Source organism: Halyomorpha halys, unplaced genomic scaffold (genome assembly GCF_000696795.3).
Source record: "Halyomorpha halys isolate HHAL.00 unplaced genomic scaffold, Hhal_1.1 Scaffold524.1, whole genome shotgun sequence".
Lineage (NCBI taxonomy): Eukaryota > Metazoa > Arthropoda > Insecta > Hemiptera > Pentatomidae > Halyomorpha > Halyomorpha halys.
This window is the reverse complement of record NW_027112095.1, coordinates 63,265-74,298: the sequence shown is the minus strand read 5'-3', so window position 1 is coordinate 74,298 and position 11,034 is coordinate 63,265. Positions and strand designations below refer to the sequence as shown.

The following is an 11,034-nucleotide window of genomic DNA, read 5'->3' as shown; positions in this document are numbered from 1 at the left end:
CACGGTAAAAGAAGGCAATTTTTTTCGATTTAACATGAGTTTTTCCATTTAACACGCTTTAACATGTTAAACCAAAGATCATGAATACCCCTTATGTATACTTCTTGGCCTACGTTTTACGCCGGATCAAGATACAAAAGCTAGGTAAACAAGGAACGTAACAAACGCTGGTGTTCCAGAAAGAAAGAAAGGGCGGGCCTCGGCTATTACCTTTAGTTTAAACTATTTTATACTTAAAAAGAAACAACATAAAGATAAATAATAAAAGGAAACGTAAACAACGAGAAATAAGTCGGTAAATGAAAAACATTCATTGAAATGGTATTAAATAACCAATAAATTTAATTGTCATTCTTGTATTTTTATATATGTTTGTATAAATTTATATTTATGATATGTCGAACAGAAAGTATTCTGCAAAAGTTAATTGATAAGATTAGAAACAGTTGAAAATATACATACGAACATGAACAAAAGCTAATTATTGATTCCTAAGTTTGAGTAAATTCTATTCTGTATTTGTTCTCTACAACACGTAGAGGATAAAGCTATATCTGATCTTATTTTTCAAACAATACAAAGTAAGCACAATTTCAGGAAAAACGAAGCTATACAATGAAAATGACGAACGAAATACGGTGGTGAAAGAAATCAAAAGAGGGTAACTTGGTTCTTGTGTTTCCGATGACCTGGTTATCTATCATTTGTGGAACTGAACAGATATTTATCAACGGAAGCTCTTAAAGTGGTGTTATTGTTATTAAGATGAGAATGTATTTTCTCAAAGATGGAACATTTTTAAATTTTGTTTAATCTGCTTCAAATAGATTCTGAAAAGAAATGGTAATTCATGTGAGAAAAGGGGAAAGCAGTGTGTAATGTATGTTATCTTTTGTCTATTAATAGATTCAAGGGTTCTCTAAATTTCTACTTAATTACATTACAATAACTATATAACCAAATATTTTATGCAGAAAAGACAACCTGTATTTTCTAAGTAGAAGATTAAATATTCCTTTCTTCACTCACACAACCAAAGGGATTGATACAAGTTTTTAGGGGATGACAAATTTTCCAACAATTTTGAATGGATTTCATAACTAAATTATAAATATTTTAATTTTACTATCTCATTTGGATTTCTACCTTTCACTTACCTACTGTAAATGTTGACACCTCACAGAAATAATTTTCTTTCCTATTCAAACAAAACATTAATCCAACAAAAACTGCTTCAAAATTAAGATATTCATTATGGGAGGGATGTTACAACTTTTAGTAATTGATTTATTTATTTTATACCAGATCGCCCTCGTGGGGCTTACATGGTTGATATAACCATTACACTATATATTTTTTTAACAGTTGATTATGGGGGTATAGTCTTGTACAAAAGACACCCCTAACAATATACAATGTCATACTTAAAAAAAAGATCATAAATATAAAGTTATAAGTAATATAGTATAATATATATCTTTATAACTATATTTTATGTATTATTATTTATTCATTATATGTATAATTATAAAATAAGTTTTATTTACTAACAAACTATCAACTCCTAACATGATATCTGTCGTAAAATAAATTTATAAATTTTAGGCCTTCATCAGGACTGAAAACAAAACAAGGTAACATCCATAATGTAATGAAAACAAGATGAAACACAAGAAATTATGAAGATAATAAATAATACAAAGGAGGTAATAAGTTTTTTTCAATATTTACATACAGCGCTTCTTGATTTTAATTAATGTCTTTATCCATTTTTTATCATTTTCAATGTTTGTTATCTTCTTGTATAAATTCTTACAATTCTAATATTATATTTTAGTTCTTCATTGACCAACAATCATCTGCCCACATGATATCAAACATTTATAGAGAATTGAAGTTTTTGGAGCCACATCCACATCATCTAGAGCTGATTTTAAATGTATTTTTATGAAATTTGAACTCTTTAAGGAGTAACATTGTTATTAAGTTATGATCAATGACTCCTGATTGACTATAAAACATTTTAACATTACACAATTTTTCAGTTACCATGTTTCATGACTCAGTGAAAAAAATAGTGGTAAAGTATAACTCAAATAGGTTATTATATTCTACATGTAAACACTAGAGAGTTCATTTCTCTGAAAATTTTAGAGGGGTAATTTTGGAGAGTAACATACTTCCTTCTTCTAAGAAGTTGGTAAATTCTGTCAAAATTGTTGGGGAATTTCTTAAACCCCTCCAATAAATTATTCTAGCAACTTCCTGGGATATTAAATTGTTAAAATAAAAGTTCAACCAAAATTATCACAATTTCAAGTAGATTCACACCTTTAGATTTATCAAATTATTTGGAGTAATTGACACCCTCCTGTATCTCGCACAGCAACATCCCAGTCCTTCAGAAGTGCTTTCATCATCTTCAAAAATGTTATTTACCCTTATTAGAGTTTCCTCATTAGGCATTTCAATTGTTCATACTTCAATAAGTTTAGTATTACTACAGATTTGATGAACTACCTAATTATTAGCTTTGTAAAGAATATGTATATAAAATTGAATAAACAAAATAATAGTAAATATATTCAAGAACATACTCAATATTTATATAGTTAAAATTAAGTCATACCAAAAGAAAAACAACCCATAACCAATTGTTATCACAGACAATTGCTTATGAGACTTTATTAGTCATTATGCTTTCTCTTGTCAATAGACAATGTGATGAAAACAAGAAAAAAAAAGAAGATGAACATATTAAAAGGAATTGTTGTGCAATAACCAGTAATATAATATGAGAATGTAAAATAGATTGAATGCAAATAACATTTAACTTCTTCAATAACAAATTAAAGCAGCAAAACTGATTAAATTATATGGCGAAATCTCACATACATTAACTTTGATTCAGTCAACATGTTATGAAAATATTAATTGTATAAAAAAAAAAAATTAAACTTCTGATGTGTTTATTGTTGACCGTAGATTCAATATGAGGCGGTTGGGAGTGCGATCAGTGGAGTGAAATTTATTTGATTTGTACTGATGTTTCTGCCTTAATTTCAGGCCTAACATTGTACATTACAATAAAGTGAAAAAAAATCACTAAAACTAGAAATTAAGGTAAATAATACTATAAGAGGGGATGATAAAATGTTTTTATTATTTATAAAGAGTAATGTTTGATTTTTTTTCCATTTTATAATATTTCTAATTTTTGTTATCATTTTGAATAAATTATTACTATTCCAATACAATATATCACTGCATTATAATATTACTTCTTAATTTCTTGTTACACTGTTTTTTTTTAAATATTTCACTATATTATGATTTTTATCTCGTGTATATTGTGGTAACCACAATATTTAGTTTTTGTTTTTAAATCAGTGAGTTGTCAGACAATTATAGTAATTAATTTATAAGTCTGTTGAGAATTCATTAATTTGCAGACATCGCTTCTTTTCTCACTCATGCATGGACTTAGCCTTTTATTCACTTGAGTACGTATTTTTTCAACCTATTTTTAACTGATATACTATTTATTTTTTTTCATCTTTGACCTCATTGGAATAGTGCTTTCAGGGATTTCTGCCATCTACACAAATACCAAATATAATAAAATATTTGTTCAGTATTTTAAACTGAAATTTTTTAAAAATCATTAAAGGGATATTACTTAGTAATTTTATCCATTGGACCTAAAATTTGGTAAAGTTTGCTCAAAAAATGCTTACAAAGCTAAGTGTGGGGAAAATATACAGACTTAACTCAGTATGACATTTTTTCAGGATTTTGAGCTCAGATTGTTTCAAAGAATTCATTCATCAAATAAATTGAGAAATCAAAATCGAAACTTCGTCGAATTGTTTGGTCAAAAAATTACTACCAGCTATGTAGTAATTTTTTGAGCAATCAGACAGGTTGTAGGTATGTACCATCATTTTCGTTACGAAATAGTCAAGTAAAAAATTATGGAAAACTAAAGGACATGGAATGTTTCACTTCAAACCTAAAAGAATAAGTAATGTATGTGTGCCATATATGAATATTTTTTTATCCTGTTTTTCTTTCATTACTTTCTTTTGTTTTGAAAATAATCAATGAAAACATAAAACCAGAACCCATTATCTTGAATTAGGCATATAATATTCAATATGTATATTTTATAAATACTTAAGCTTATCCTATAGTGAAAATATTTCTATTTCAATGAAACTAAAAAATATAAACATACGGCTAGAAATGAATGCAAAAAATAAAGATAATAGGTAAGAGATAACTATGTATTTTTTAGTCTAGATAACCTGAAATGGAACTTTTACTAAGGAATCAAGCTGGATTCTGGGAAGGATTCTATTAAACACCTGTTGAAAAGAAAAGATAATTTATTATAATTTTAATAATATAAAGTTCTATAAATGAAAATAAATTTAAACTAACAATTAAATAAAATTGTGAATACAGTTTATAAAACAAAATAATTAATACAGTTTGAGAAATGAATCAAAATAATGCTTTGGTATTAAATTAATAATCAGACCAGTCCCCTCCCCGCCCCCGACCTCTTTGGTAACCCCTACCATTGTTGTAACCTCCTCCTCGGCCTCCATAACCACCTCTGAAGCCACCATAACCACCTCTAGAACCGCCGCCTCCTCGGTTCGAACCGAAACTTCCTCCTGTTAAAATAAAGAATTATTACATAAAACATGGGAAATTAACATAAACGTGTGGGGTAATCAAGTAATCAATCAGTAAAATTATTATACAAAATTTCTTACAAAAAAAGAAAAAAAAAAAGGGCTGAAGTGAAATTGATCTGAAAGTAATCAAAACAAGAAGAAGAAATAACATGACTGGATAAAAACTATGTTTAATAGTTGAAGATAAAAATTAAGAAGAAAGTGTTTAGATCTATGATAATTTTTTTTTTTAGTTGAAAGTTTGTTAAATTTTCAGATACATTATACAAAATTTCTATTTATATTATTCTAAAATATAATAAAATAATAAAATCAAAATTCTATTTACATTATACAAAATTTCTTACAAGAAAAAGAGAAAAAGGGCTGAAGTAAAATTGATCTGAAAGTAATCAAAACATTCTTGTTTATTTCTTCTGAAGAAATAACATGATTGGATAAAAACTACGTTTAATTGTTGAAGATAAAAATTAAGAAGAAAGTGTTTAGATCTATGGTAATTTTTTCTTAAGTTGAAAGTTTGTTAAATTTTCAGATATATGTGTTTTTAATACATGCTTATCAATAATTAAATACAAAAATGTCTGTAACAAAATAATAATAATGTTAAAGTAACTTTTCAACTTCTCTACCAATATTATTTTTTTCTATCCTATGCCTTGGATTTTGTCTCTCATTCCAAGTCCCATCAACATTAATACACTAACTCATCTCTCAATCAAGCCAAGTTCAAAGGAAAAAGAATTTTAAATTAATAAAGGAATTTCTGTATTTAATTATTGAATTACTCTGGTAACTGTTAAGCTATTAAATACTACAGTATCAAAAAGAGTAATTAAGGCATGCAATAAAAAATATATATAACTAACAAATAAAACTTATTAAATTATTAACTAAATAATTAAAGAAAAGTTATTAACTAAATAATTACAATACACATTCAATGCAACACTAACATAACACAAAAATCTAACCTTAACCTTAAGGTAAAATGTATTTAAAATATTTTTATTTTTAGTTTAAAACTTTTTTTTTTCCAATGTACTACTCAATGAAACTATCGATTCATAATGATTATATTTGTTTATGGTTTTAAGTACATTTATGGAAAGGTTAGATTTTTAATAATAGTAAAAAAACAAACAAAAAAAACCACAGCCATAACAGACTATTGTTAGCAAAAAAATAACAAGTTTTACAATAATTTCAAAGCATTAGGAGGTTTATAAAGATTCCTCAAAAGCTTAGAAGGAATGAAATGAAAAGAGAACAAGCTTTTAATTTTACAGATGTTTAAAAAATGACAAATACTACTAGTAAGCAGTAAACCACTCACTTTCCAACAAAATCAAAGTTACTACCACTAATAAAATTCACCGAAACTGAAATGCGAATCTTATGAAATTTCAAAGATAAAGATAACTGAATACTTGAGCATGGAAAGTTAAAAACTTAGTAAATTACAGAATGTATGGAAAAACGAACTAGGAACTAAAAGTTACTGAAAATCAGATTCATGCAATTGATCTACATTTTACAGCTGACAAAATATTCATGATAAAATTAAATGCCTCAGAGCAAGAATGTGATGTGCCACAATTTTGGGAGATTGATAAATTAATATTATATGTCATCGTATTCTTGCCCCAAGCCAATCGATTAGAAAATTAAAATTTATTGATATATTCATAAAATATTTAATAACATAATTAAGATATTTGTTTTTTGATAAAATTTATGTTAAGGTAGTCAAGAAGTCATGAAGAAAGGGGTCATATGCAGGTTTAAATAGTAAATCAAGCAATAGGTAAACTATACCTAAAATTATAAGAAAAGCAGAATTTTGGTTTTCAATAAGGATATGCTTACTAAATAGAACACTAAAAATAAATGATCTGACTATCCTTACATACCTCAACAAAATATAGCAAATAAACCCAAGAGGCAAAGGAGAATAGGCACATGCTCAAGTTAAGGAAATTCAAAATTAAAAAGGTGAGATAAAATAATTTAACTTAAAAAAGTATAGTAATGAAGTTAATCAACAAAATGAAAGAAAAACACAAGAAGCAAATTGGTTCAGCCTATAAAACACTTTAACTTTGTTTGACTAAATTATATTTTTCTCATTAAAATAAATTATACCATGAAGTCCCAAAAACACTCTTCATTAATTACTTCAAATGCCTTAAGTTTCATGGCCAATCAGGCCATCATTAAGGGCAATTTTAACTACAATTTCACAGCCTCACATAAACTATTAAAAATTTGGAGGCTATTCTAATTTAAAATAGTCAAAATTAACCTTTATTTGTCACTTTTCCAATTAAAAGTATTAATATTTAAATGAAAAAGTGATAAGCATAAGTTAATTTTGACTATTTTATAACAGAATAGCCTCCGATTTTTTCATAGTTAATGTGAGGCTGTGAAATTATAGTTAAGACTGTCTTTAATGATGATCAGGTTGGCTGTAAAACTTTAGATATTTGAAGTAATTAATAAAGAGTGTCGTTGAGAATTAATGGATATAATTTATTTTAATTGAATCGTAAAACCAATCTTGAACAAGATATCAGTTAACAATAAATATATATCTTTTTAAATTTGTTTCATTTTAAAATAAAATAGTATAATTATATTAATTATAGAATATCGTATCCAAAGTCCTGTGATCAAATATTCCTACCAATGCATGAGAGAAAATCACCACTATATTTTCAAGAGTTTCGCCAATTGACAAATGAATCTGACAAGCATAATCAAAGACTTCTTCTTACTTTTGAGGATCAACTTTACGAATCTCTACTCTTATTTTCTTAATACCACTAAACCATAAAAAAAACTATCTGATCAAAAATCTCTCAAATGGTTAGGGTTGTAAACAAAATTGATTTTCTAGTCAAATACGATGGATTATGATTTCCATTATAAAACTATTGCAACTCTGTAAATCTCAAATAGTAACCCATTTGAATTTCAATAGAGCAACTCTAACCGAATCAGTGATCTCAATACAGGGTTCATTATAAACAGTTTTTTTTTTACATGGAAATCAAGTAATTACATGATCAAAGAAGCATGATCAGATTTTTACAGGTGACTCTCTCACTTTATAGTTGAGATAAAAAGGGTTGCAATGATCTGGAAAGAGTTGTTTGATAAAGAAAAATTATCATTTGATTATGAAATACTATAATATCATACTCTATAAGTATTTATATAATATTCAAAAGAAAAAAATTGTGCAGTAACAACTTTACTTCTTACTAATAATGATTGCATACTCTTAAGGATCAAAATGGACTAGTTAAAATAAAATAAATTGCCTTTTGAACTCACAACAAAACAAACATGCTCCTAAATCTATAATAAAAACACACAATAATACGCTTTTGTGAGCATTAATCTGTAACTCAGTAGATGCGCAATGACAGTCTTAAATTTCTACCTCGATAGCTGCTCCTGTAAAATTTGGGCTCAGGAGGACCACCATCTGCGTCAAAGCCTCTTCTTTGGCGTTTCCTAATAAAAATAAAATATTGACTTTATATATTGCTTGTCTTTGATTTAGATCGCTCAAGCAAAGCCATCCTGAATGTTTTAAAGTAGTCTGAGTGATGAAAATATTCCAGAAAAAACTTTAAATAACAAAGAGCTTTTAATTAACAGATGCAAAAACTGAAATTAAGTAATTATGAATAATTTAAATTCATAGTTGATATACAAATTTCTTTAAATACAATAAAAAAATAATTAAAAACTTTATAAAATTTAGTATGGAGTCTAAGACCGAATTTTAGTTTTGGTAAAGTATGATTAGGGTTTTTTTTTCATATTGCCGAAAAGAAATTTTAAATCTGATTTGGACATTATTAATTACATTCCTAGAAATTAAGATGGCTAATTGTAGCGACCAATATATTTTAAATCTCTAATTAACACTTTTTTTAATTAAAAATAATCTAGACAATTTCATTATTTTTCTGGCTTGGCTACTAACTGAGTCATTCTCACAGGAAGCAACAATTTGATGTTTAAAGGTTTTAAACAAGTTTTTGCATTTATTTTTCAAATTAATTAGTTTTTAATAAAGAAATAAAAAAAAATCTAAATATTCGATTCATCTTTTAGATCCAACCTTTCAAACTTTTATATACTAAAATGAGTTTTTTCAATGGATGAAACGAGAGGTTGAGCTCCAGGAGCTTGTCTCAGAAATTTTTAAAATTCTATGAGAATTTTTTCAAAAAATAGAGAGATAATTTGTAATTATCTTTGTCTGGACCTGATGCTTGAGTCATCTCGTTAATGATGTACCTCGACCTTTAGCAGCTACTGTTTTTCTCCACTAATTATTCATACTGATCTCAACTGTGGCAAAACAGTTCTTTCAAGTAGCTTACATGGCTTGGAGATGTAATTACATTCCCTTGATTTTCATTATCGAATCATCTCTCATCACTTCTTCATCGCAAGTTTTGTGGCATGTATTGGAAACTAGTATATACATATATTTAAGAACATATGGTATAGTTTTTTGAAAATTGAGATTCAGTTCCTGTCGTTTCCTGTGAGAATGACCCAAATGCACTAGAAACACCCAAATAAATAATATCCTGGCAGGGTCACCAATTTGTTATTTTAGTTTTAAAATGATTATTTTATTTATTCATCTCATTTTCATTCTTTCTTCAATTGAATCTGTACAATATGAATAGATTCAATTTTAATTTGTTAAAGAACATGACTTCTTGAATAAATAATTCAAAATATGTCTCTATGTGCATGCACACAGGCCTACACACACACACTACACATACATATATATACCAAGCAATATAAAATGAATACAAACTCATAATAAAACAAATATAAACTGGATTAATACGCTAATGATAAAAAACACTTAGAATAACCATTCAATTGGTAAGGGATGGTATTAATTCGGGAATAGAGTACATATTGGCTACAGATAATAAAAATATATATATGATTCTCTTTCTCGATACTGTCTATATTGAGAATGTTCTCTATATTAACATAAGGAGGTGAATTGGATATTTATTGCTGCAGGAACCTCTGTCTATATACATTCGATAATGGGCACTGGAGAAGAAGATGGTGTAGGCTGTTAGATATATATTGTTTACAGGCACTGCAGATTTCTTCATATTGTATAATGTAAGATTTATTTTGCAGATAAATATTTATGGCGCATGGGTTCGAGATTCTCAAACAGCTGACAACTCGCGTTTAGTGTATACAAGTATTAAAAATTGAATTCTCTTCAGGAGAAAAATCTAGACGTTCTGTAGATTGGGTTATTATTTGAATTTAGAGCTCTATTGATGTCTAGAGACAGAAGATAATTTTCCATTTTTCTGTTATGGTCTTCTGGTTTTGCATTCCCGTTTTGTAGATCTTGTTTAGTTCATTGAGATTATTAGTTGCTGTGGCTACATTGTGAACTTATAAGACCCAGTTGAAATCAATGGCAACTTCTTAGTCTATTGAAGCACATTCGTGGATACCTGTTCTCTGGTAGCATTGAAAGTCTTGTCCGAAGGTTGACTGCTTTTTTAATTATCATTATTCTCAGAGGATGTCGTCCAGCCTCCAGTCTAACTATATCATTCGGAACTCTTTTAGGCCAAAGGCGAAGATTTTAAAAAAATTTTAGCTGGATAATTATGAGTGCATCTAAATTCCTCTAATTCCCTATCTCGGCAGCATAGAGCAATGCAGTTAAAACCATTGAATCAAACAATGTCAGTTTTGCTAGTCAGGCGTCACTCTTTCCTTTTCTAAGAATTTCTAGGACTCTGCCACTTGCCACAGATGCCCTGTGAATGTTTAGATGCTTTATGGTATGGAATTTCCTAGAAGACGCGAATGGTACCCCTAGATAAGTCTCTGTCAATAGAGAGGTTTTAGTGTCTTAGTTTTGGGAGATTTATGGAATACAACTTGATTTTGCTGGGTTTAATGTTAAGCCGTTGATCCTGCAGTATTGTTTGAGAATCCTCAATTTCTTTTGGGTACCATGCCAGGTAGTGTCAAGGACAATGCCATGCTGCATACAACAGCATTATTACTTCATGGTTTTTGTCTATGGTAATACCCTTAGCCCCGTTGTCAATGAAATAAGCTACAACATCAGAAATAAATAATATGAACAGCACTGGACTAAGACAGTGTCCTTGAAACAAGCCAGATTTTACTTTTATTTCTTCTGATAAAAACACTCCCATTTTGATCTGTATCACCACATCATCATAAAGCACTTTTAACAGTCTGTTGATTTTTGCAAAGAAGGTTATGATTT

The 11,034-nt window shown here is 28.1% G+C and overlaps 1 protein-coding gene and 1 long non-coding RNA gene across 7 annotated transcripts in view; one reads left to right on the top strand and one right to left on the bottom strand.

Moving 5' to 3' along the window:
* The first annotated feature begins 467 nt into the window (after positions 1–467).
* On the top strand, positions 468–2,584 carry LOC106683878 (uncharacterized). The gene is made up of 3 exons (XR_001343611.3): positions 468–880; positions 1,606–1,706; positions 1,838–2,584. It is a non-coding gene; the product is annotated as an uncharacterized lncRNA (long non-coding RNA).
* Positions 2,585–4,268: 1,684 nt separating this feature from the next.
* The window catches only part of mle (maleless), a 45,063-nt gene continuing 38,297 nt past the window's right edge, over positions 4,269–11,034 (bottom strand). For 3 of the 6 annotated variants that reach the window (XM_014425622.3, XM_014425623.3, XM_014425626.3), the window contains 2 exons: positions 8,158–8,231; positions 4,371–4,682 (listed from right to left, as the gene is read on the bottom strand). In XM_014425622.3, coding sequence (XP_014281108.1) covers positions 4,531–4,682; positions 8,158–8,231 — 226 coding nt within the window. In that variant the 3' untranslated portion in view covers positions 4,371–4,530. The other 3 variants (XM_014425624.3, XR_001343612.3, XM_014425625.3) reach the window with 3 other exon arrangements.